At 39.9% G+C, this 27911-nt stretch overlaps 1 protein-coding gene across 4 annotated transcripts in view; it reads right to left on the bottom strand.

Annotated features, from left to right (window-relative positions):
* Positions 1–27911, bottom strand: part of SNTG2 (syntrophin gamma 2) — a 467752-nt gene that overhangs the window by 23533 nt on the left and 416308 nt on the right. For all 4 annotated transcript variants that reach the window (XM_008163718.4, XM_042848764.2, XM_024101595.3 and 1 more), the window contains exon 15: positions 1990–2082. In XM_008163718.4, the coding sequence (XP_008161940.1) occupies positions 1990–2082 (93 nt within the window). The remainder of the gene's footprint in view (positions 1–1989; positions 2083–27911) is intronic.

The raw sequence follows: 27911 nt of genomic DNA on the forward strand, positions 1-27911 counted from the left end.
CAGTGGGAGAAGTCTAGGTTGGATATTAGGAGGGTGGTGAAGCACTGGAATGGGTTACCTAGGGAGGTGGTGGAATCTCCATCCTTAGAGGTTTTTAAGGACCCGCTTGACAAAGCCCTGGCTGGGATGATTTAGTTGGTGTTGGCCCTGCTTTGAGCAGGGGGTTAGACTAGATGATCTCCTGAGGTTTCTTTCAACCCTAATCTTCTATGATTCTATGATTCTATATTAGGTCAGCCATTTTTCTGTATCAAACCTGCAGTTCTCTATTCTAAATTAATCTATTTTAAAAAGTCTTGCCTGAGATTTGTGGACAGTTCTCCTTTGACTGTACAAAGATGTTGTTGCTTTTTTAATTTTTTAAAAAGGTTCCCTGTCCTCTTAGTTAGTGGAAGTAGGAGACCGTCATACCAAAACTCATTGAAACTAAACAGGAAAATATAGCCAGGTGTCACCATTTCCCCAAGTGACTTGTTGATGTTTGTAATGTACTGGGTAGAGTTCTTCAGGGAGGCATTTAATTTTCATTTCACACTAGTGTTCTGTTTCAGAATATAGGACAGGAAAACAAAGGCTAAGGTTATTATTTAAAAAAACCTATAAATATTTATTTTATTTATTTGGTAATATTCATCCAAAGGATCCCGAAATGCTCTCCAGACTTTACTTTTACAGGAATCACTTTGTTTCTCACTGAATTGCAGCCAACTGTGGAGCGGAATGCAGAATCTGTTTGAAAGTACCTAACAGCACTATGACAACAATTTAGCATAAGAAGTGTACAGAAAAGCCATAGCCAACTGAAACTGCTGAAATAAGAACGATATGTAGAATGTATTTGTGAAGGCCAATGCAATGTAATTAATACCAACACTCTTGCAAGAAAGAAAGAAGAATGTGAATTTACAGCTCTTGAAATTTTATACCCTAGTAAATAATACTGCACATGCTATGGAATTATTCCAGATTTACACCAGCATCAATGAGAGCAGATCCTAATCATGAAGTCTTTAAGCAAAGCCACCTTCAAATTACAGATACATATTCTAAAAACTAAATACTTTGGTCCATATTTCAAAGAAGGGCATTTTTTTGCTTTCCTCTAAATCATTCGATCAACTTCCTTCACACATGTTTAAAAAAATATAGCTCTGTTCTAAGAGTAAGCCCCCAGTGTTAAGGTTAAAAGTTGATTGATTGATTTATTGCCAGAGTTACTGTGTTGCTAAAAACACAGATTCTCAGCTGGTGTAAATCAGCATAGTTCTGTTAAAGTAAAAGGACTTACACCAATTTATCTAAGCTCAGGAGTTCGCTCACAAAATGCAATAAGGTTCACATTAAATTTTAATTGAATTGCTGGCTTTGCATCCTCTGCAGATGTAGAAAGTGGCTCTCTCTCCACTACTGCGGCTTCAGTATACAGGGGCCTGCCACTGCCATCTCCCGTCTCCATCCACATTAGGAAATCTAACACCAGAATCAGTAGAGCACAAGGACCAGCCTTTGCTGGGTCTTGCAAAGCTAGAAGGGAAAGGAAGGTTTCTTAATCTTCTCCTTGCTTCTTGAAACTCCACATAGGGCTAAGCCCAATTCAGTCTTTTAATTGTCTTATGGTGTTCAAATCACACACCACTTCATTTTCTCAAGGTGAGTAAACCGCTGTCCATCTTGTGTTTCTTTTTGGGGTGAAACCTTAGAAACTGACATCTGGGTTAAAAATCCAATGGCTTTTTTTTTGTTTGTTTTCTGTAAAAATAATCATTTGTCTTGGTGTCACTGGCCAAAATGCCCCCTTCCATGCTTATGGCACAGGCGGGCTATCCCTTTCCAATTCACAGCTGGGTGCATTTCAAAGTGGGACCCTATCAACAGACTTTGTAACGTGCTTTGGGATCAAAAGTGCTAGGTAACTGTAAAATATTATTAAAACCAAACTCATTAACAGTAGAATAGAACAGATTATGTTTTAGCTCCTTTTCCTCTTACCTTTGTTTTACTTTCAAAACAGGTGAATCCCAAGGCAAAGTCAACTGTGAAACACAGGGTTACTCCTTGCCAGCTGCACATATATGTTTTAGACTGGAAAAAATATTAATGTTGAGAATACAGTTTCATACAGTATCATTGTTACTTTTATCCAATAACAGTACATCTTATTTTCTGCTTGTGACAAGACACCAAGCCTGTAACCCTAGGAGAGAATTACAGCAGTCTATTGATAAAAAAATTACATTCTGTAAAAATAATATATATTTACAACATATTATCAGAGATCTGTTCACTTAGGCTGTTTTTTTTTTCCAAAACAGTTCTTTAGAACCTGCCTGATCTGACCTATACCTATTCACTACAAAATGAAAAACTAAACAATCCAAACTAAAAAGAACTATTTGTAAAATCTTCTGAGAGAGACTTTGGAAGACTACTTAGAACTGACTCGAAAGGCTAAATCGATTATATAATAATTGGTTCTCACACGGTTTCTAACAAACTTTGTGTACATAATCAAATCACTGGCAACTGTCTAACTATGAGATCAGTATCTGTCTGCTTACCTCTCTGTCTACTTTAACCTTTGAAAATAGTCTTTTTGATTTTGCAAGATTTCGCTGAAGCCTTGTAAAACTACGGTAAGGTGCCACCACAGTACCAATGGTTATTACTAAACCAATTAACTAGCACTACTCTCTTGTCAGCCGCTGAAATATGAATGTTAATTCTTTGACCTCTTTTTAGATTAAAAAGAGTTTGAGGCTAAACTTATGAAAGTGCTTTACAATTAAAAGTCTATTAACATTTAAATTTACCTCTATCCACATCTCTAATAGCATTGGTATTGCAGTTACTGACCAAAATACACAATGTGCACATTTAACATATATTTATATCTTCATGTGAACTGGATTCAGACTGTAAAGACAGGCAGTCTTCAGCACTCCTGGCTATAAATTTAAAAAGGGGCTTGAAGGTTTTCACATTGACATCAACAGCAAAAATCCCACTGACTTCACTGTATAGAGCTTTCCAAAATGTTTAATGTAGCCTCTTGATTTACTAAAAGCCTGAGTTTTTCCAAGGGAACAATACCTGGTTCTCATATTAATGTCTCATAAACAGCAATGTCATCTTTAGAGATTTGTTTATTTAAAATTTTATATCTGGATAACCTTTTTGAAATGCCAGACCTCAAAAAATAAGTTCTAACAAATGAATGGTTTGTAGGAAACTGATAAATTAATAAAACTCTAGGTAGAAAGTTGATCCTTTTGGTATTTTTTTTTAAAGTAGTAAAGCTTGAGATGTTGAAAAATAGACATTTTGACATACATCTCTATCCCAATATAACGCTATCCTCAGGGGCCAAAAATTCTTACCGCGTTATAGGTGAAACCGCGTTATATCGAATTTGCTTTGATCCGCTGGAGTGCACATCCCCACTCCCCCAGAGCGCTGCTTTACTGCGTTATATCCGAATTCGTGTTATATCGGGTCGCGTTATATCGGGGTAGAGGTGTATTCTTCAATTTTAGTATTTATTGCTTTTGAAGTTTCTCATGCCAATATTTTAAAATATCTTGTTGTTATGATCAAAATACAATTTTTTGTCAAACTTAGTGATATTCTAACATAAAAGGAACTTCAACTGAGTTACAACATTGACATTTTATATAGCTACATTTTTTAATGTCTGCACAGTTGATGTAATTCATCTATCAGTACTAGAGCTGGTTGAGTAATGGGAAAAAAGATTTGTGAATAAGCAGTTTGATTTTGATTTGCTGCTGTTTGTGGATCATACTATTGGCAAGAATATTAGTGACTGCCATTAAATTATTAACATGTTTATGAGTATCCAGCATTTCACATATTCATTATAAAATGTCATGAATTGTTATTCATCATTTGTTCTACATTATTCTTCTACTGAAAAGATTCTGTCATTCAGGGCATGATTCAACAAATCACTTAAACACTTGCTTAACTTTATAAACAAGTTTTTAAATCAGGAAGCTGAAAAAAACAGCACACACCTAACCAATCACAGGGCCACAAACAGTGAATATTAAAAGTGAGCCGTTCACAAAGAATTAGTGAATATTGAAGAGTTATGCACCTAACAGAACTGGTTTGCAAATGACCTGCAAACTAAAATACAAAACAAAAACAAAAAGACAAAATGTGTTGCTTTTTCAGTTTGATAAATACAATGCCATAGATCTAATGAGGAGCAACCTTCATTAAAGACATGACATAGTCTTGTCCCAGAAAACATCTTTTAACAGAAATACTTTGGGTTTAGCTATATCTATTAGGGGAGAAAGGTTACACATTGCAAATGCTCACTGACGTAGAATCTGAATAATCTTCAAAGGCCTTAGCTTGGAGGTTATTAAACACTTTCAGGATGTGGACCACATATTAATAGAGATCATCGACAGGACCATCTCCTCTCCCATTCACCAAAGCATAGACCACCATCCCTTTCCAGTCATGACTGTGACAACCACCTTCCTTTATGTTTGTGATTGCACAACATCCCTCTGGATGACTACAGCAATCACTGACATGGAAATTTAATATTAGGCACCCATTTAGTCTACTTTTAGTTCTCTTTTAATGTCTTTTACTGAAATCAATAGAAATTAGAAGCCTAAACACCTTTGTGGATCTGGGCCTATGTCTCTAGCCAGCTCTTGGCAGGACCCAAGCAATGTTCCACAGACCACAGTTTGAGAACTCCTAGGAGAGTTATTGACAGAGAAGAAAAGAATAGCATCACGGGTGTCACTGGCCCTTTAAAGGGAAAGAGGCCAGTACACCTGTGACTTGTCAGCTCACTCCAATTGGGCTTAAAGGCGGGCACCTGGCTCCAAGTTGGAAGAGAGACCTGGTGAGTCAGAGCTGCCTGAAAGCACTGACAGAGAAACAGAGAAGGTTGGGTAAGAGCTCTCTGAGGAGGGAAAGGAGAGACCGGGGTGGGAGCAGGGAGAAGTAGGAGGAGAAGCAGCAGCAGCAGCCAGCTGGTGCAGAGAGCCACTGGGAAGAGCAAAAGGTTAATGATGAGGACTGGCCAGAGCTGGGGAACCCTTGCCAAGTTAAAGGAAAGCTCATGCAGAGGCCCTGATGAAGAAGGGAATGAAGTGGGTTAATGGTGAATCTCAGGAGGAGAGTTAGGCAGGGAGGCCTGGCTGGTGGGACACCTGACTTGAGGCTATGGGAAATGTATCGCAGGAGAGAAGCGGGTCTTGCAACTCTCAATTTGATGGCCTGGAGAGTGAGACCCTGGAATAGGTGCTCAAGGCACTGGCACAGAATGATCAATGACCCTGGTGGGTAATCTGGAATGGTCACATTTAAAAGGGATTGAAGAGCTGCTGTGTTATAATCTTGTATTACTTTGGGGATTTGAAAGAAATTGTTTTTACTATGAGGGATCTGTGCACTATGGCAGTTTATAAATAAAAGAGTTTGAATTTGCCATCAAGAGACAATATTCCTTTGTATGGGTGAATTCCAAAGGAAAACGGAGGCAGTTATTTGTCATGCCCCAGCCTGTTTCAGGAGGGTGCTCAAGGAAGGCTCCACCTTGTAACATATAGGTTATAGTTAAAATATCTTCCTTGCTTATATGAAACAAAATGTTGTGAACTGTATTCTGACACCTGCCTATTAGATGGAATCCAGGGCATGTATGTGTAAGTTGGCCTAAAGTAAATTATTTCAAGATGTCTCATTAAAAACAAATTTCAGACACACTGGAATATTTTAATATTGTGTTTTCCTCAATGTGACCCTTCTGTGGATTTGATACAAGGTCTTACTCAGGATTCTGTACAACATTTCAAAGCAGCTTTTCAAATATGCCTGCTTGATGACATATCTATGTTAAAACTGGCCTTTTATGATCCTTGTTCATGTTGACTCCACACTTCTCAATAAAATTAACACACATGAAATCTTTTCTGTATGTCTATTTGAAGTTCCTTCTGAAATGCTAATGAACAGGAGCGACAGTAGTTATTTCCAATAGCTAGACAACATTACCATGCACTGTCAACAACTGTTAATATGAAAACGCTGAGATGCTGAAGTTATTTCTAGTTAAGGTGACTCATGTTTATATTTCATGAAAACAATACATTAAAAGATTAAGATTGCAAAATCAAGCACTCAAAAGTTAGGAAATGCCAGAATTAAGGTTGCCTGCACAACCTTAATTCTGTGACCTTGTGCATATGTGTTATGATGCTGTCTTTAATTACATGTTCACTGTATCAGGGTGACTTGCCCGTGGTCTGGAGAGCCTGGGTCTAAGCCAGCCCTGACTACAAGAGGAGCCTCACCTGAGAGAGGCAGGTGATATAATATTGGGAAAAAAAAAAGCAGGAAACTGCAGGGGTGCGGCCAGAGAGAAAGCATGGAATCAGGGCCAGAGCACTGGATATTGGTGGTTTCAAGTTGAGTTTATTATTTTGGACTTTATGTTTGATTATTCTGTGATTAAAGAATAGGACTATTTTTAGTGTTAAACCGTCCCCAGAAATGGTGCTGTAAGCCACAAGAAAGACTTTCTGGAGTGCTTAAGGGGTCTGTAGGAGGGAGTTAGTAAGGACAGGGTGCCTGTTAAAGCAACCCATCACCACGAAGTGGTGCTCCATATGCAGCCACACCATTACAATGACATATTATTTTTTCCTACAGGACCCAAAATTGAGTACACAGGATGGAGCTGCTCAGGGAATAAATCCAGGTTGTATTGTTAAGGAAGCGGTTATCTGTAGAACCACTGCATCGTTTGTTGCAGAAATTGGAAGATGTGTAGTAAAGGAGGCAGGGGGATTTAGGAAGAGAAAGGATGGTCCCATGGTTAGGGCATTTGAATACTGCCCTAGAGAACTGGATTCTATCCTGCTTCTGCCATAGAGTTCCTGTGTGATGCTAGTCAAGTTGCTTAAATTCAACATTTCACAGGTGGCCACTAATTTTGCATTCCTCATTTTCTGGAAGACTGACCTCAGACCTTGTGTCCTGACTTGCGCTGAGCACTCAAAGCTGCCACAGAAATCAATGGGAGCTGTGCTTTGAACATATAAAGTACTCTGGAAAATCATGTCCTAGGATACCCAAAATTAGAGGATACTTTTGACTTTAATTTATCTGTTTCCCATCTGTAAAATGGGGATAATAATTCCCCCCATCTCACAGAGGTGTTGTGAAAATCAATTCACTAGTAGTTGTGAAGCATTCAGATACCATACAGATGAGTGTTATAAAGAAACTCATGAGAAAATTAATAATTCTGTCTTTAGAACATGGTTCAGATAAGGCATGAGGCCACACACTGACTAATGAGGATAAAATAAAATATTGAATAGCTATGCATTAAGTGAGCACCTCCCCTTCTGTGCTCTAAGATAGGGATCCTGTGGGAAAAATAGTATGTGACCGTGTAATTAAAGACTGTATCCGTAGAGGTTTTTAAGGTCAGGCTTGACAAAGCCCAGGCAGGGATGATTTAGTTGGGGATTGGTCCTGCTTTGAGCAGGGTGCTGGACTAGATGACCTCCTGAGGTCCCTTCCAACCCTGATATTCGATGATTCTATGATTGCACATGCACACAAACAAGGGGTCTGAAATCAGGTTACACAGGCAACTTTAATTCTGGCATTTCATAACTTTTGACTGCTTGATTCTGAAACCTTAACAATATTCTTCTTAACTTAGTTTGTGTGTGTGTGTGCTTTCCTGGATTTTTTTTTAAAAAAGCAAACAAACAACAACAACAACAACAACAAATTCCATCATGAGGCATCATATTAACACCCACATGAATGATCAGTAAGTTAGGCATATTTAGATCCACAACACAGACTTTTGCCACAAGAGTTAACCTATTCCTGCTGTGATTTACTCTGTTGTCACTCTTTGTGTAGACCAGCACTGGAAAAGGATGAGACACACATTTTGCCAGTAGATTTCATGGATATTTACTGGAGATAAATGAGAGATAAATAGTGAGACTCTGGAAACTTGGGTTCTATTCAAAGCTCTGGAAAGGAGTCTACTCTGGACTCTGCACAGACTCTTCTGGCCACTACTTCCAAGCAGGATTCTTTCTGCCCCATCACTGACAACCTGTCTTTGTTCCAGTTTTATCTCAATCCGACCCCTGGCTCCTTGTCCCAGTCCCACTCTCCCCATCTAGCCAGTCCCAGACTCAGCACGGCTTGTAACAGCCCAGAGCTGCAATTGAGGAGAAAGTCCTGCTCAGCCTTGGGCTGGACATGCTCAGTGCAGACAGAATCTCTGGGGACTGTAGCTCTTAAAATCTTAAGAAGTCTTTACTGACTACATGCAAACTTCAATTTTCAAAGGCTTAGAACTTAGACAAATCTGAGCAGATTTTCATAAGGATGGCAAAAGGCACACCTTGGACATAAACACCATCCTCTGCAAAATTTAAGCCGCCACTCCAAAGCATTAAGGGGTGCGAAAACATTTCAAATGAAAGGTCACCAAGATTTTAAACTTGGCCAAAACAATGTATTTTTCCTTAGCCTTGTTCTTGGAAACAGATTAACTATTTTGCTGAAACTTCCAAAAATATTACAGCTTCAGGCATTCACAAGGCGTGGACAAGTTCAGTCCAAACAGTAAAAAATTAGCAGATTTATAATCAGCTGAAAAATAGGGTCTCATAATGAGAAGAGTCTGGCAATCCTAATAAAAGGTGGTGCTATCACACTCGCCCATAACATGTACTGGATACATTATTACCTGCAGTGAATATAGCACCCAGAGGCTCTGCTCATGAATGAGGCCACACTGTTAGACACTATACAAACAAAGAAAAACAACATCCCTGCCCTGAAAAAGCTTACAACAGAAGAAGAGAAATGACATATGAAGGGTGAGGAAGAGGGATAACAAATGGTCTACAAGTTTCTTTGTACTGGAACAGGTGCAGAGAGGAGCTAGTAAGATGATCAGAGGACTGGAGGGCCTATCTTATGAGAGGAGACTAGAAGAGCATGGCTTGTTTAGTCAAGCAAAAAGAAGGGTTAGAGGGGATAATATTGATCTCTATAAATACACTAATGGGAGTGTGAAGAGCTATTTAAACTAAAGGACAATATTGGCACAAGAATAAACTGGTCTTGAATAGGGTGAGCAGGTGTCCAGGTTTTGAAAAGTGACCCTGGTGACTCTGGTCAGTGATGCTGCAGAGCTAAGGCAGACTAGTCTCTATCTGTCCTGGCATGGCGCTACACCCTGGAAGCGGCCAGCAGGTCTGATTCCTAGGCGGGGGGGCCGTGGGGCTCTGTGCACTGTCCGCTCCTGAGCGCTGGTTCCGCACTCCTATTGGCTGGGAACCGTGGCCAATGGGAGGTGGCAGGGGGGTGCCTATGGGCAAGAGCAGCCCGCAGAGACACCTGCCGCGCCTCTGCCTAGGATTCGGACCTGCTGGCTGCTTCCAGGGCACAGTGTAGAGTCAGGACAGGCAGGAAGGCTGCCTTAGCCCCCCCACTGCACCGCTGACCAGGAGCCATTGATTTAAGCCTGTGCCAGGAGCCATGGAGCTAAGGCGTGTGCCCCAACCCCAAACCCCACTCCAAACCCAGAGCCCCCTCCTGCACCCCAAACCCCTTATCCCTGACCCCACCCCAGAGCCCACACCCCCAGATGGAGCCCTCACTCTCCCACACCCCAGCCCCCTGCCTCAACCGCAGCCCCTCCCACACCATGAACCCCCCCAGCCCAGTGAAAGTGAGTGAGTGTGGGGGAGAGCGAGCCACCAAGTGAGCAGGGGGGCAGGGCCTCAGGGAAGGAAAGGGGCTAGGGTGTTCAGTTTTGTGCAATTAGAAAGTTGTCAATCCTAGTCTTGAAAAAACGAAAAAACTTCTGAAAGTAGAAGAATGTTTCTAACCATCAGAGGGGTGAGGTTCTGGAACAGACTTCCAATAGGTGCTGTGGGGGCAAACAATTAGTTTTAAGAGAGAGCTGGACACATTTATGGGTGTGATTGTACAATGAGGTTGTTTGAGATGGTAGGGGGCAGGGCTCAGCTGCCCTCGGACTCACTTCTGGTTTCCATTTTATGTTCCTAAAAGCTCATGCTTCAAGGTTTCAGCTGTCCAGCTGCAGGGTCAGGAAGGGATTCCCTCCCTCCCTCTCTCCCCCAATGTTTTCTGTTTTTGTTTTGTTTTAATTCTCTCTCTCTCTTCTGAACAATCAGGATGGCCACTGTTGGGGATGGGACATTGGGCAGGGTGGGCCAAGGCTCTCAGCTGGCACTGAGCATTCCCTTTCTTAGGTACTTGTCTGGTTGGTTCTAGCTCACATGCTCAGTGTCTAACTGATCACAATATGTGGCATTGGAAAGAAATGGCTGCCCCTGGCTCAGATTGGCTGTGATCTTGGGGGTTTTTCACCTTCCTTTGCAGCATGTGGGAGCTAGTCAATTGCCAGAATTATCTGGGTATATCACACAATCATTTCCCCGCCACTGCGGGGGCCTCAGACACTGGTGCACCTCAGTCCCTATTCTCTGCCTGTGGCACATAATAGTCTAGTCTCCTGTGGGCTGTAATACTTTAGTCTAATTTCAGTTGGGTTTACTGTGCTTGGCGGTTTTGGTGGGCTGTGATAAACAGGAGGTCAGACTAGATGATCTGGTGGTCCCCTCTGGCCTTAAACTTTAATGACTCTACATATACTTTTCTCTTGCAAGTTTAGACTCTTAGTGCAGCACTTCATACCATCCGGCCAGACCGCCTCTTCTCAATGTAAAATTCATGGGGGACAAAACTGAACCTTAATTAGAAAGTGTGATCAAAGAGCCCCTGACATTCTTCCAGGGAAACCTGCAGAAAACCCACCTCAGCTGGCAACCACACTGTGAATCTGTCTAGAGAGCAGGCAGGATAAAAGGGAAGGGAACTGAACTAACAAAACTCATATTAAGGCTGTTTCAGAAACTCTAGGGTGCTGCCAACAATGCAGAGCACAAGTTGGACTTCAAGAGGCCCAGAACTGGACAGATGCATTGGGAATCCTCACTAGCCCGCAGTGGCATGAACATTTAGAAAATTGGTTACATGGTCACAATTTCTTTTACAGGTTCTATCCTAGAACTTTTCTTTTTTTCTTTCTGAATTATAAATAACTGGAAAAAGCATACAGTTTAAAATGTAGCTTGTTAGGATTAGGAGTTTTTCTCAGCCCCTCTTCTGTTCAACACCTGCAGATCCAGAATGTTTTACAAAATATTATTTAAAATCTATATTTACTAATTATGTTTGCCGGTTTGGAGGTAACATGCAGAATAATAGCTGAGCATGCAGGATTTAGAGTGAAGAAGAAAATTTAATTTATCCAGCACAGTTCCAGATAGCATCAGAGAGTTCACTGTATTTCATACTCTAAGATATTTTTTGCAAAATAAAATCTCCCATGAACAAAATGAGATTCAGTGACATTGCTCATGTAAGAGTGAAAAATACATTGAGAAAAGTGCTATTGTATAGATTCATTTTAATAGAATTGACCTGTAGAACTCTATTTAGTGCTCTGGTTACCAATGCCTTATCAAGCATGTTATTTCCACATATCAGCTGAATACTGGCTCAGGTTTCGTTAATTCGTATACTTCATGTGAGTGTGTGCGGGGAGGGGAGGGGGGGAAGGGTGGACTACCTTCCACTTATAACTACCACAATGATATTTTTTGTGGCATTGATTCATATGAAATATATTCATTCATTCTGGGCACAGCTTCATTCTGTATAATTCAACAGCAGGAATCTTACTTTTTAGTGCTTTTGATCAGCCAAAATACAACATAAAAATATTGCTCCTGCATTCATCATTCTAAACTAATACAAATTTTACACCAACCATATTTTGCAAATGTACTTTTTAGAATAACCATTAAAAAGAGGAAAATATTATAATTCATAAAACAAAATGAATTTACACCTGTTCCAGGAAGCATTTCCTCTGTAAATTCACAAGCAACTTTATACTAAGTTTTTTATATTTCTATATTGAACTGGATTTTGTCTGTACATGACAAATATTTTGGACTCTAATTCTTAGCATATTCATCTTTTGCACAATTCCATACATATTTACAGCACTATATAGCAATTAATGCAAAATAACAACAAGAATTGATGCACTGCTATTAAAAATAGCAATGTGGCATAAAAGTCTATTTTTTTCTTTTTAATAGACATGTTTAGTTCTAAAAATCTTAATCTTAATTCAATTGTTTGTGCTTAAAACAAAATTATTTGTATGCAGTTTTTTAAAAATGAACATGAATCTAATGTAATTGGAGCATATTTTTTCACGAGACTAGTTATCCCAACTAAATGCAGAATCACTGAAAGACATGCAAGCAAAGACTTCATGACAACACAATTTTTATTTGCTCAATTAAAAAAAAAGTATTGCTTTAATACACAGGAAAATGGACATTATAAACGTATTCTGGTAATTTATATCCTATAAAAATTTGTGAGCTTTGCAAACCACAAAGAACAACAACACTTAGCACTTTACAATTCTGAAACGTCGACCAAACATTAACCGAGGGCTGAAAACTACTGCTATTAAAGTCAATGGCAAATATTGCACAGTTTGTCTGTAACTTCTTAAGACCCCTCAAATGAATGTATTAGAATTTATCCACAACATTAAAATAAAAGAGGAATTGAAGATTTTAAATGGAACATTCAGAACGTTCTCTTGAAAAGTATCTCTAATACAAGTCTAGCAGATGTATGCTTTTCTGCAATGGTACAGGTAACGGAAGGGCTGAAGTGAAATAAGTTATTGAAATAGATATAACATTTTAGAAAAGGCCCTAATCCAGCAAAAAACTGAGCAAGTGAAGAACTTTATGAATGTGAGGAATATGGTGGAATTCAATGGGACTATATGCGTGTGTAATGTGACTTGTGTGCCAAACTCTGCTGGATTGGGAACTAACAATATCACTTAATTTGATTACATTATAATTTTCTTTCAGATAAATTAATTACTTATCCCAAATCTAATCACGGGGCCAAGGCTGACAGTTTGAACTGAGAATATTTGTATATAGTAACACTGACACTTATATATGTCCCAATCAGTGAGACATTATACCAGTTTCACATCACACTTAATAAATTCTTTTTATTATTCTTATTTTTAAAGCAAACTCATCTGAAGTACAGAAAAAATGGGAGGAAGAGCTGACAAACACTGCTAGCACAGGAGCCAAGTGACTGTTCTGTGCCGAGAGTAAGGACCGATTCTGTAGAACTGGAAGAAGGTTCTGGCCACAGAGTCTTATCACTAATGGGGCACTGAAAGGTTTTTGCAGCTGACAATACTTAAATAAAGAGAACATATACAAATGTTATTTTCTTATTTTGTTCATTTGTTTGCCAGTACACACACACGGCAGGGTTTTCTATCGCATTCAGGCCTCACCAAACTCTGCTCCCATTGGAATCATTGTCCCCGCCATACAAGAAGAAAGACAAGATGCAAAGGATGTGGGCAAATTAGGATGCAACTTTATCAACTCATCTGGGAAATACCTGCCACTAAATCGTACAGTGCAGATCTGTTCTTTCCTTAATCTACTTGGGAAGGGCTGCCATCAGCCCCACCCCCGGTACTACCCCTTATGGAGGCCCTAGCACCCTCCCCTGATATGAGGACTAAGAGGGGGGCATTAAGGGAGAGCTAGCTGTCTTTCTGCTGTACCAGATGTAGGAACCCCAACCCACCTTTGTCAGCTTTCCTAGGGGCCACCTTCCCTTAAGTCCTCTTCCAGTACTGGACATCTGCCGCAAGGTGACAGCAGCAATTAGCTTGGCTGCCTCCTCTCCACCCTCAGACAGTTAATTATTCCTTCCTAAACATCAGTGAAAAACATATTCACTCCCCACTCGGACATTTGTTCCCTATCTTTCCTTTCCAAGGTGACCATGGGCCAGTCCAACTCTGACTCAAGGTGATGACCCCAAGGGAGGGGGAACACTTAAAGGAGCGATGGCCCTTTTTCTTCCCACTGGCCAGACAAAAAGCCCCTGCATTCAACTCTGAGGGGAGTGCAATAGTAATACTCCTGTTGACTGAGGAACAGAGGCCAATACTGTGTTTGAAAATCCCATACTTAGCATATAAAATCTCTGAGAAGGAGGAAGCAGAGATGAAGAGAAGAGTATACATTTGATATAAAGGACAAAGAAATATTACAGCACACTTGATATAATATTGTGGGAGGGATCTAGAACTAAAGTCCTTAGATTTGAAGAGACTGTACAATCTTGCCCAGTAATGTCTTTCCATATATAATAAGCCCCAAAGAGATGATTTTTTGCATAGTTTGAAGCTTACAAGGGCTAGAATACAAAGTACATGTATTTTTGACTTTTAATGCATCCTTTAGAATTTTTCTTATGTCATTTCTATTTTTCATATAATTCATTTTGAATAAGTCTGACTCCTTGCTAATCATAGATGTGACATAATATTTTAAAAAATCTATTAAAAAGGATAACTAGATGGAAAGGAAACACATGGTATTAATAAACAGTACATTAAGGGTATAATTAATAAATACACTTTTCTTTCTCCGTTCCACAGATGCAACCCACTTAAATCAGGTGGGTGCCCTAACCACACGACTAGAGTCATTTCCTGACCCCTCTCCCCACATGTCCATTTCATTATTTATCCACAGTGGAACAGCTTCAACAAGAGAGTGAGAGAGCCCCATATCAGACTATCCTAGAGCTCAGTGGTTAGAGCGTTCTCCTGAATGGTGGGAGACCCTTCTTCGAATCCTTTCTCCCTCTCTGCCAAAGGGGGATGGGAATTGAATTTGGGTCTCCCACACCCCAAGTAAGTGCTCTAACCACTGGCCTAAATGTTGTAAGGTGCTGTAGGGTGAGGACTTAGACCTGCAATGGCACAAGGTTTGACCTTGGCCCACATTAGCCCAAGGCCCATCCCCCAAATCACAGGTCTTTTACATCTGGGAAACGTTCATTTTCTTCTCTTAACTGCACTGGAAACTGGCTACAAGTTACAACAAATAAACACCACCACCCCATGGCCACTAAGCATGTTTCTACTTAACCCACTGTGGCTTGAAGGTGCTCTGAGGAAGGCAAAAAGCTCCCTGATCCTCTGCCAATTGGCCCACAGGAGAAAAAAATCCTTCCTGACCTCCTAAACAGGCAGCCAGACCCAAGGCATCTGTCAGGCTGGGTTCCCATTCCTAGTTCAGGTGGGTAGGGTGGGTGGAGGCTCCACATGGCCCCTGCACTGAGCTAAACCCTGGGAACTGGGAAATGATGGTCACTCAGCACCCCTCTCTCTTAGCTGGCCAATGGATGCCAGAGACTCCCAGGGGAGGAGCTACTATTGTCCCTTGGCAAATGTCTGCCATCCTTGTTACTTGGACTGTCCCCTTTTCACTATCAGCCCCATCAATTTTCCCCACCTGTTGATGCGGGTGAGTGGCATTTTGATTCAAATGTGATTATTGGGCCCAGGTGTGTCTCTATACCAAGGATGTTTGCAATAGGGTCAATGAAATCTGTCTATATGCAAGTATACAGTGCCATCACTTTAAAAAATTGGCAATCCATTAGTCTGAGTACCAGAGTGTCAGAGGAAGTGCAAAATATCTTTTCCAATGTCATGGCCATGGCACCTCTGTTCAGGCTGACTGGATAGAATTAAATAAATGCTTTATTAAAGGTTGTTCCACTTTGCATGAAATAATTAAATATTCATTGAAGCAGGGACTTGAACCCCAGTCTCCCCATTCTGTGTGAAGCAGATTCCCAGATAGTACAAATCAGTGTAACATCACTCTAGTCAATGGAACTGTATTGATTTACACCAGCTGAAGATCTGGCCTGTTTTAGATGTATCTGGATTGGATCACATCATGATATTTTCAGCTATTTTATGAAGTAACGTGTGAGACAAACACTCTATTATTTACCAGTCTTTATCCAGGAATAAACAACAGCAAGAAAGGATTAAGGGTGAAACTAAGGCCTCATTGAAGTCAATGGGAGCTTTGCATTGATTTCAATGGTACCAGGATTTCACCTCAGCTGCTGAGTTGCCAGTCTAACAGGAGAGGAAGTCAGACTATGTGGGCCTTTCAAAAACTTTGTTCTGGTACAACCCAAAAACAGACTTGCCCTCACATGGTGCAACAGCATTCCATATGATTGCAACAAATGGAACACACATACGTGTGGATTTACCAGGCCGGTATTTAGCTGATTCACTATTATTTGGATTTTTGTAGACAAGTAATTCTGACTAGTGCCTAAGAGAATGCAAGAAAACAGAGCTGAGAGTACATGCATAGGGCAAATGTCTGAAGACTCGCATGGGAAATATCAGTGTGAGATTGATCTGCTCATTAAATGGAATGATGCTTTTACTAAGCTTCTGGGGGAAAAGGAAGTATAGATTTTAACAAAAGATGGTTCTCAGCCATGCCCCTGAGTTCTAATCTGTATTTTACCAGACTTCAAAGGTGCTTGGCTTAGGGTTCTTTTTCAGATGGAACATTCCTAGAAAATATAATACAGAATGACAACCTTCTTTAGAGATTTTAAATCAACAGACAACAGAATTTTACATTATAGCAGGGATATAATTCTCAATGTATGCAATATGAATAACTTCTAGAATCCTATTGGTTTCATTCCTAGTCAATTCTACAGAACTCTCCCATAACATAATAATAAAAATAGGCGCAGGCCACAAGATTCAGATCTCGATCCAAACTTTTCCAAAGTTCAGAGGTGTTTTGGTTTATGGTTCTGATTTGGACCACCTAGGATTTAAATAATTTGCTAATACTCATAACATTGTATTCTGGTTTTATTAGCACTGTTACTGTCCTTTCACAACACATTAATGTGTTACATTGTGAATTATGTGTTAAATGTCAACTTGTGTTCTATTTTACATGAAAAGAATAAAATGTACATATGCACAGCTAAATTATATCACATTTAGGTAATATTTTATCATTTGTTTAATATCCTTTTCAGATTAAGATCTTCTAGTCCTGTTTACAGTGTAAAGAGGTACATAACCTGATGCTTATAATTTAGCACAGCATATTACTGGCTGAATTATTCTAAGTTTTTGCAAACATATTTACAGTTAATTCATAGGGTCCTCAAGATTTTGCTGCTGTTCTTTGCACTAGATTCAAAATAAATCAGGCTTCAATGACATATCTAAAAATGACCAGGTAAATTGGAATTATCGTAAGCTTTCTGTATATAATGAAAACAATCTAAAATTTAATTGTGTAATTAAACTGGTGCTTCTGGTAACAAACTGATAATTATCTTTTAATGACCCTATAAATCTAACCTAATCTAATTGCTATTTAATATCTCACCTGAATTTATAGTAGGTTTTTGGTTTGTTTTTCAATGGAGAGTATGGAGTAAATTTTCAAAGCAGTTTATGATGCTCTTCCTGTTACTAAGAGGAGTTCTATGCATAATTCTGCTTCATGTAAAACTGCTTCATATTTAAAGATAATGATAATACTTGGCAACTTTATAGCACATTTTGTCCAACTATACATACCTTGCATTTTAAAGATATTCATTAAACTTCACAATACATCTTGGGAGACAGACCTGTCTTCGCTTACAGATAACCCCCCAACCTAAAGCAAATACTCACCAGCAACCACACATCACTGAACAAAAACACTGACCCAGGAACCTATCCTTGTAACAAAGCCCGATGCCAACTCTGTCCACATATCTATTCAAGTGACATCATCATAGGACCTAATCACATCAGCCATACCATGAGGGGCTCATTCACCTGCACATCTACCAATGTGATATATGCCATCATGTGCCAGCAATGCCCCTCTGCCATGTACATTAGCCAAACCGGACAGTCTCTACGCAAAAGAATTAATGGACACAAATCTGACATCAGGAATCATAATACTCAAAAACCAGTGGGAGAACACTTTAACCTGTCTGGTCATTCAATGACAGACTTGCGGGTGGCTATCTTACAACAGAAAAACTTCAAAAACAGACTCCAACGAGAGACTGCTGAGCTGGAATTGATATGCAAACTAGATACAATCAATTTAGGATTGAATAAGGACTGGGAATGGCTGAGCCATTACAAACATTGAATCTATCTCCCCTTGTAAGTATTCTCACATTTCTTATCAAACTGTCTGTACTGGGCTAGCTTGATTATCACTTCAAAAGTTTTTTTCACTTACTTAATTGGCCTCTCAGAGTTGGTAAGACAACTCCCACCTGTTCATGCTCTCTGTATGTGTGTATATATATCTCCTCAATATATGTTCCATTCTATGCATCCAAAGAAGTGGGCTGTAGCCCATGAAAGCTTATGCTCTAATAAATTTGTTAGTGTCTAAGGTGCCACAAGTACTCCTGTTCTTTTTGCGGATACAGACTAACACGGCTGCTACTCTGAAACCTCGCAATACATCTGTAAGTCAAGTATTTGTTAATCCTATTTTATTCATTTTCTTGCTTGCTTTCTTCCCTACAACGGTTGGAGTACAATTGATTCATAGATTGTAAAACCAAAAGGGACCACTATGATAATCTAGTCATACCTCCTGCATGACATGGGCCACAGGTCTTCCCTGAACTAATTTCTGTTTGAACTAGAGAATATTTTATAGAAAAATAATCCAATTTTGATTTTAAAATTGCAAGTGATAGAGAATCCACTAACCTTTGGTAAATAGTTCCAATGGTTAATAACCCTCACTTTTAAAAATGTGTGCATTATTTCTACTGTAAAATCTCTGGCTTCTGCTTCCAGCTATTGGATATTGTTGTATCTTTGTTGGCTAGATTAAGGAGCTCTCAATTATCCAATTTCTGTTTCTCGTGTAGGTACTCAGGGCTAGATTCACCAGGGGGACTTAGGCGACTAAAGGGGCAGGTAGATACTTAAATCCTCAAATCTAATCTGTAAGGACCACTGGCCTTCACAAAACCAGACTCAACTACTGCCAAAAGTCCTTTGGTACCTAAATTTCTGCCAGTGGGCATGTATAAAGCTGCCTAAATCCTGACACCACAGAGCTGCTCGGCACCTAAGTCACAGTGAGATTCATAAACTAAGCATTACCCTGTTAGTTCACCTGTTGGGCTCGAGCCAATCTGTGTTCCCTGAACACACCTAATCCACACAAAAGAGGAGGAGGAGGAGGATTGTCCTATACCCAGTACCCCGGTGGTTAGAGCACTCATGTGAGATGTGGGAGATGCAAGTTTAAATACCCACTCTGTCTGATTTGAATCAGGCTCTTAAGTGTTCTGGGGTGGGTATCTTTCAATCCTTTTGAAGCTGTTCCATTTGGTATAAAATACACTGGGCCAGAGAGAGAATGAGAATGCCTCGTCATTGGCACACTCACCTCAGAGACCAGGGATCCAGTTCCTGTTCCAATGAATATTAAAATATTTTATACAAAGTGGAGACCATAAGGTGTGTTACTTCAGCCCAGTAGTCTTTCCAGGCCCATGGGAAATGCCTAATGACCGCAGATGGGAACAGAATTTGAAGGGGGCAAGGAAACAGCATGGTATTGGCAAGGGACATGGTATCTCTAAGCCAGCCAAAAAACAGAGACGAGACGATGGTTGATTGAATTGGTGCCACTCCTGGGCATTTAAATGATCAAATTTTACTGGCACAATATTTGTGGAAAGCAAATTCCAAGTAGCATGTAGGAATATTTATAGAGACTGAAGTTTAAATTTGCATGCACAAATATTGCTATCACAAATGCTTTCACACACAGCCAGTAAGAGAACAGACACAATTAATATGTAATTTATGTAACCAATCATAACTACCCAATCTAGTTCAAACGTTGAATGTCAAGAATCGAATACTCTTGCAGAAAACTCTTTGCTGTTAATCCATAGACTTAAAACATGTGCAAAAATTCATTGAATAAACAACAGATATATACACACAAGGAAATAGAAATATGCAAACAGGTATTCATTCCATCAGAAGAAAGAGATGTTGAATTCATCATATTTGTATATTATTCATTATTATTTAGTTGCACACCTCTATTAATTATTTACATAGGTGAAGTGAAATACCACAAATTATTAAGTATACTATTGTTGAAAAAATTAGTTTGTTTTCATAATTTGCAATATATATATATCAATGATAGGAGAGGAATTTTCTTTTTTTTTCATGTTGGAAAATCCTGGAACATGCTTTTTACAGTTGAGATATTTCCCCTCCCTCAACTTGAGGCACTACACAAAAATACTGAGGTCAACAAATTAACTATCATTCTCAGGCTGACTGGCAAGGTTAATTCTTCTGACTCATAGGATTCTGTGACAACTGCCAACCTGTTGAGTTATAGCATCAAAGAGAAAAAAAATGTCTTGGAGCTTCTGCCATTTGGACACTATATCACCACTAATAAAAATACAGCAGAGAATGGGTAAAAATGTGACAGCCTTAATCAAGCTTTCTACATGCACTCAGCTAAAGCCTAACATCGGACCTAACTTACAGGATGTAGTAACTTATACCAAATAACTTTTTTTGACCAAACAATATAAATGATTTATGAAATCAAGTTATCCAACTGCATCAGTACTGCAGGGAGCAGTTTGATTTGCTTCATGACTTTTTGCTATAGCTCTCACTGGACATAATATTTATATTGTATTTTCAAGAATCTACTTTATTACATTATTGTAAAAATACAGAACAAGTATTTGTTGGAGGAAGCCAGCCTGGGAGAATGGGTCTGCATAAAACAGAATGTTTGGATTCCTACATTTCATCTTGCATACAAACCAAATATCTCTGAAGTTCTAAAAAGTTCATTTCTCACCCTTACTCCTCCATCATTTCTCTCATAACATGCATATACACTTACTGGTGATTGCAGAATTTCCTACACAACTAGAAGCAGGATGTCTTGGATTTGATATTTAACCCTATATTTTGTGTTTGTAATTGTTTAACTCCAAGCCTCTAGACAACTGAGAGAGAGAATATTTTCTCTTCCGATTCCTTACACTGACTGCAAGGATTCTCATGTACATGCTAATAGAAGGCTTTTGCCCAGACATTCTTTCAAAGTATCCTTTCTGTAAGATAACTCCCTCACTGTGAAACCCCAACATTCACAGGCTTCTGAACATTTTTTTAATCCCTCTGTTAGCATCAAACAGCAAGTGCAAATCACAATCCTAACCACTTCCAATTCAAGGACAACCTCCTTTTGGTTGAATTGTCCTTGCCACTGTCTCACAAATTGGTGGTTTCCATCCATTCACTGAGATACACTCCCATACCCCCCCCCCATATCATGGACATATCTTCCTTTGTTCTCTCTTGATGTTACTAGATAGAGACATGAAAGATGCAATTCTGTCATGATATTCAAAGACTTCTGTGCAGGTTACAAAACATTCAGCTATCCTATCCTACACTCAGCTGATAACCAGATAATTCACGTTGAACAAGGCAGAGGGAGGAGGAAAAAACGTAAGAAAGGAGTACAGCTAGAGAGTAGGGAGTGCTGGAATATCCATCCTGGAGGGTCAAGAAACAGTAAGGAGGTCTGGAAACAGCATCAAATTTAGATACAAAGCCAAATGTGAACATTTTGTGTTCATTGTGGGCCCAGTATCTCTCTTCCTTCACCAATAAGGAAACCATAAAGACACTGTGATGTATTAATTTGAGCTTTGCTCATTAACAGTCTTATAATTAAATCAGAGAGGGATTTGACAAACTCAAAACTCCATGTATGAATATTCTATAGATATGTGCTTAAGGGAAACTCATGAGGGTTCTGTGACGTTGCACTCTATATGATTTTATGAAATAGGCTAATGTAACTGGAATATGCTTCATGCAAAAGGTCTCTTGTAAGGTATCATTACAAAGCTTATAATCTACTGAGTGTGATCATCCTATTTGTATAAATGTATCACTCTTGTATCTGACACTAGAAATATGAAATATAACGCTGAGGGCCTATTGTAATTATGTAAAGTGTGGGCCATTAATGGTGGTTTGGAATCTTGATTATTCTCATCCACCAGAACAATTGACTGCAGATGGCTCTGTTTTACAGTACTTGCAAGTCTTCCTGAAGTCTTACAGTGACATGTGATCATGTCACCTGAACTGGAATCCATCTGTCTGTTACTACACGGAACCACTTAAATCCTACTTTCTGTATTTAATAAAATCACTTTTTACTTATTAATTAACCCAGAGTATGTATTAATATCTGGGGGGGGGGGGCAAACAGCTGTGCATATCTCTCTATCAGTGTTATAGAGGGCGAACAATTTATGAGTTTACCTTGTATAAGCTTCATACAGGGTAAAATGGATTTATTTGGGTTTTAGACCCCATTGGGAGTTGGGCATCTGGGTGTTAAAGACAAGAACACTTCTGTAAGCTGCTTTCAGTTAAGTCTGCAACTGTGGGGAAGCAATTCAGACCCTGGGTCTGTGTTGGAGCGGACGGGAGTGTCTGGCTCAACAAGACGGTGTTGGATTCCCGAGCTGCCAGGGCAGGAAAGCAGGGGCAGAAGTAGTCTTGGCACATCGGTTGGCAGTTCCCAAGGGGGTTTCTGTGATCCAACCCATCACAGGTTCACCGAGTCCCTTATTAAAATTCTGACTGGAGTTCACCCCATCCCTCTGTCTGGATAATATTAATTATTCTATATCAAGGATGACTTACCCCTGAGGCTCCTGAAAATAGTTCTGAAGAGCAAATTTTTTGTCTTTGGATTACAAGTGACAGGTATTTCAAAAAACTCCAAGTGAAAATGATGCTATTGAGACATAGGTCTGAAAGGTCTAATACCCCACCTGTCCAAATTACCCTGCACTCTACTATCGATACTTACAATATAAACATTTCAGCAAAGTGCAGTTAATTATGTTCTCTTTCCAAGGGCTGTTTCCTCCTCTCCTTGGTTACGGTTATAGGAAAGTGGTTGTTTTTCTTTGAGTTCATTGGATCCCACAGTACTTGGCTCCCTCCTCTATGCTCCTTTTGAACATGGCCTTCTCAGAGTATAATTTTGTGGCAGTCTTTTAAAATGAGATTAGCAACACACCACTTGTAATCCTGCTATCCTTAGCATGGCAACCATTGCCAGAAGAGATTTTTAAAATGCACAGATTATCTTCTGCAATTTCCAAGGCATTTTACAAATATCCCAATTTACATTAAGATTTCTTCCCCACCACCATAATATGTCACATGAAATGAAAAGAGAAGCTTCCCAGTAACCTATGTTCTCAGCATTATAAACGCTTTACTGTTCTGCCCTTAAAACAAGAAGCTATCCTTGAGCTTAGGGGAATGAATTACCTCAGTTGGACTAAGCAATTAATCAGAAATATGACCGAAAGGGTTCAGAGTTATCCATTTACATGTCTTGGAATCCTTATCTTAAAAGTTAACGCACAATAAATCAGAAAGTAATTTTTCACAAACTGCCATTTTGACTTCCATGCCTTTATTAAAAATATTTCCGTGAGAATAGAATTGCCAAAAATAACTGAAATATGGATGTATTTATAAGAAATGGCACATAGAGTATTGCTTTAATGGTTTATAATATAACATCTTTGATTCTTGCTGAAGAGTCTGCACATTTTCTGTACTGAGCCTGAGAGTGTTGGGATTAAGATTCTGAAAGGTGCATTTCTCCAGATGAGTCCATGAAAAAGCTCAGTTCGAAAGAGGGCAATTAGAAGCATATGGCAAGTCGACGTTTAGGAGGACTATGGAGGAACCAAGGCTGACAAAAATTGGGAAGGAGCTTTCAGGGGGCTTCAGTATCAGAGGTATAAAACTGTCAGAAAGTTGTAAAAAATGTTTGAAAGGGAAGTATGTGTACAATCTAATGCTAAGATGTGTCCTGTAGTTGCCAACCTAAGATTTGCTGGCCACTGAAATATGCAGCCCTTCTTCACTGCCAGCAATATTACTATTGGGGGGAGGGATAGCTCAGTGGTTTGAGCATTAGCCTGCTAAACCCATGGTTGTGAGTTCAATCCTTGAGGGGGCCACTTAGGGATCTGGGGCAAAATCAGTACTTGGTTCTGCTAGTGAAGGCAAGGGGCTAGACTCAATGACCTTCACAAATCGTTATAAAGACAATTGCTCTGATGTAAGTCAGTCTTTTTTCCAAAAGCAGTGGACAAGTGAGGCTATCAGTATAATATATTTCCCCACATCCATATCCCTCTTCTAGCTGTCTAGGACATAATACAAATGATAATCTTATATATCTTTACACACATACTTACCTAAAATGACAGAAGAGATTGTATGCCATTTCCATTCCAATCTACCATGTCTTCAATATTAACACACAGAAATGGTGAGTAACTTAAAATTACCAGCCAAAATTGAGCAAAGGGTTACTTACTAAAGCTATTAGTACAATGAAATATTTGGACACCTGCTAATATTATTGACTCAGTAATATCTATCGTATATATTTATAAGATACTCTCTCTCTATATATATTAATACATACCATTTTAAATATACTTTATTATAAGCAATAGGGTCCATGGTGGGTTAGGTGGTCCATAGATGCTAGAACTAGGGGTTCTGTGGGTGCTGCTGCACCCCCTGGCTTGAAGTGGATTCCATTATATACCATTTTGGTCAAATGCTCTCAGCAGCCCTGCTATAAAAATTGTTACAGCACCCCTAGGGTGGGACCTACTGGCAGGGCCGGCTCCAGGGTTTTTGCCGCCCCAAGCAGAATCAGGAAAAAAAAAAGCAGCGATTGCAATCAGCTCTACCGCCCCCGTTTCAGACTTCGGCGGCAATTCGGTGGCTGGTCCTTCGCTCCGAGAGAGAGTTAGGGACCGGCCGTGGAATTGCCGCTGAAGAGCCCGACGTGCCGCCCCTCTCCTTTGGCTGCCCCAAGCACCTGCTTGCTGGGCCGGTGCCTGGAGCCAGCCCTGCCTACTGGTTAGCGCCACCGAGTGCCACCTCCCAGAGGGCAGGGTTTGCAGTCCTAGTCCTCCTTTAATCAGAGGTGTGGTGAGGTGTACAGGGTTTGGGGTCACTCCTGTATTAGGGGCTGTGGTAGAGGAACCTGGGTCTGCCTATTCCACTGGGCTCTGACCCTAGGAGGGTCAACAGTATCTGGCCCCCGAAGGTGCCCTCTGAATTACCGTCCATGAGTCACTTCCTGCTACTGCTTTTCTCTCTCGGCTTCTGGTACAAGATAAGATGAAAAGAAAAAGAAAAGGAAACCAGGCATCAGCCCTGTGATGCGTGACCAGAAAGGGTTAAGCATCCTGCACGCGGGGAGATAATGTTTATGTTTTTGTGTATTTACATATATTTTGGTAGAGGTCAACAACGTAATCAAACAGTCCCTGTCTATGCTGTATTCTGTTAATTCAGAGATCGAAAGGACATCTTAACATTTAAATGAACCGTAAATATAAGGTATCGCTGTGTTCAGCTCTCTTTGAAATGTATAGTAAATCATATGCGAATGGTGGAAAAACAGGCAATTGCCTTATGTTAGTCTGTGTGAATAATTACCTGCGATGGTTAGGAAATGGGTCCACTTCAAAGTCCACATGAGTGCCTATTACTCCCCGAAGGACTACAAGCTGTCACAAGAAGGCCTAAAACTGTATAAAGATGTTTGGGTCCTTATCCTTTTTATTTCAAATCTGCTTGAGGCTTCATGCAGAGGAAGCATAAGCCATAAGGACTGAGATCCAAGTTCTGACTGGACCGCCCTGAATATAAACATTGGACTATAACCTATGAACTGTTTCTGAAGAACTCTTTGCATCTACAAAGCTTATCATCTCTGCTATGAATCTGAATCTCAAGATTGACTCGTGTCTGTATGTATACTGATCTTTTAACCAATGCTCTCCCTCTTTTCTTTTTAAATAATTTTTAGTTTAGTTAATAAGAATTGGCTGTAAGCGTGTATTTGGGTATGATTTGGAGTATTCATTAACCTGGGAGGTAATGTGTCTGATCCTTTGGGATTAATAGAACTTTTTTAAATGATGAATAACATTTTCAGTAATCTTCATCATACTTGAGGTATCTGGGTGGAGGCCTGAGGCTGGGTTACTTTAAGGAAACTGTGTTGTTGGCTTCTGGGTAACCAGTGAGGTATTATAGAAGCTGTTTTGTGCTGGCTTGGTAAATCTAAGTATTGGAATATCTACCAGCTTTGGGGATTGTCTGACCCATTCTTTGCAGTTAATCCTAATTGAGTGACTTCAGTTAGTTCCCCTTGGGACTCCGGTCATAAACCCCAACTGGGCTCAGCATATGACTCCAATTCTCTCAGGGAGACTAAACTGGTGCCATTGTCAGGAGCCTTCAGGGTATCTCAGTCTCCCGCCTCTCTTCAGAGCTGGGATACTCCCTTTTCAACCCTTTCTCAGGTTGGAGCATGCTCTGCGGGGCTGGTGGGGCAGGACTACCTGGGTCCAGTTCTGTCTTTTAACCCCTTATGACCTAGGATGTTTGCATAGCCCATCAATATATATTCATATTCTATATACAATTGTCAAGTTGTGGCATGAGTCCCCTCCAGTTATATTGCATTAAAATTTACACTGCTCTACAGCCAAAATGCTTCTGAAATAAATGTAGTCCAACTTTACTAATTCTGGGTCACTGAGAACGAAAATGATGCTTAAAATTGTTGATTGGCTCTAGTTTTCAAGATATGCTATTGGGTCAGTATATACGACCCTTGACTTGGGAATGGCGGAGGATAAGTGAGTTATAAAGGGAAGGGATCTCAATTTAAACCAGAAATGACTAAAATACATCTTTGACTGGATCTATGAATAAATCTATGACTGGGTTTGGACAGTACTTGCTTTTTAGGCAAAACAATGAATGATGCAATCTGAAGTTGGTATTGCATCATACATGATATGAATTGCATCATGTTATTCCTAGAAGTCATGGATGATGCAATCATAACGAAGCTTACATCACTCTGCTGAACAAATTGCCCTATATCAGCTCTAGAAATCATACAGTGTTGTGCTCTCTTATTTGTCAGTGTTTGATTTTGCAAAGGGACACATTTCTGTTTAGCCCAAGTGAGCAGAGATGCCTCGTACTTGTGTGAACAGTGCAGATAACTTCTGCTATGTTTGTGGTGAAGTGACTTTTGCATCACAAAAGCGCAGTATAACCACTATGGTTAAGAAAGCCTATCACCTTTATTTTGGCTGCAAAATTGGAGATCAGGACAAGAGGTGGGCCCCACACATATGCTGCAACACTTGTGCAACAAATCTTCGCCAGTGGTTGAACAGGAAAAGGAAATCTATGCCTTTTGCAGTGCCAATGATTTGGAGAGAGCCAACAGATCATACCAGCAATTGTTACTTCTGCATGGTGCCTCCAATTGGGAAAGGTGTGTCAAAGAAGAAAAAAGAACAGGAGTACTTGTGGCACCTTAGAGACTAACAAATTTATTAGAGCATAATTAGAGCATTTGTTAGTCTCTAAGGTGCCACAAGTACTCCTGTTCTTTTTGCGGATACAGACTAACACGGCTGCTACTCTGAAAGAAGAAAAAGTGGACTGTGCATTATCCAAACATTCCATCAGCTATACGCCCAGTACCCCACGGAGAAGGACTGCCGGTTCCTGATGCACCAGAATCATTCTCACTTGAGTAAGACGAAGAAGAGGAAGATGATGAAACTTCTGGTCCTGAACCATCAATGTCACAGGACCCACATTTTCTCCCATCCTCCTTCTCTGAACCACACCTCATAACACAAGG

This window comes from Chrysemys picta, chromosome 3 (assembly GCF_011386835.1).
Source record: "Chrysemys picta bellii isolate R12L10 chromosome 3, ASM1138683v2, whole genome shotgun sequence".
NCBI classification, from domain to species: Eukaryota; Metazoa; Chordata; order Testudines; family Emydidae; genus Chrysemys; species Chrysemys picta.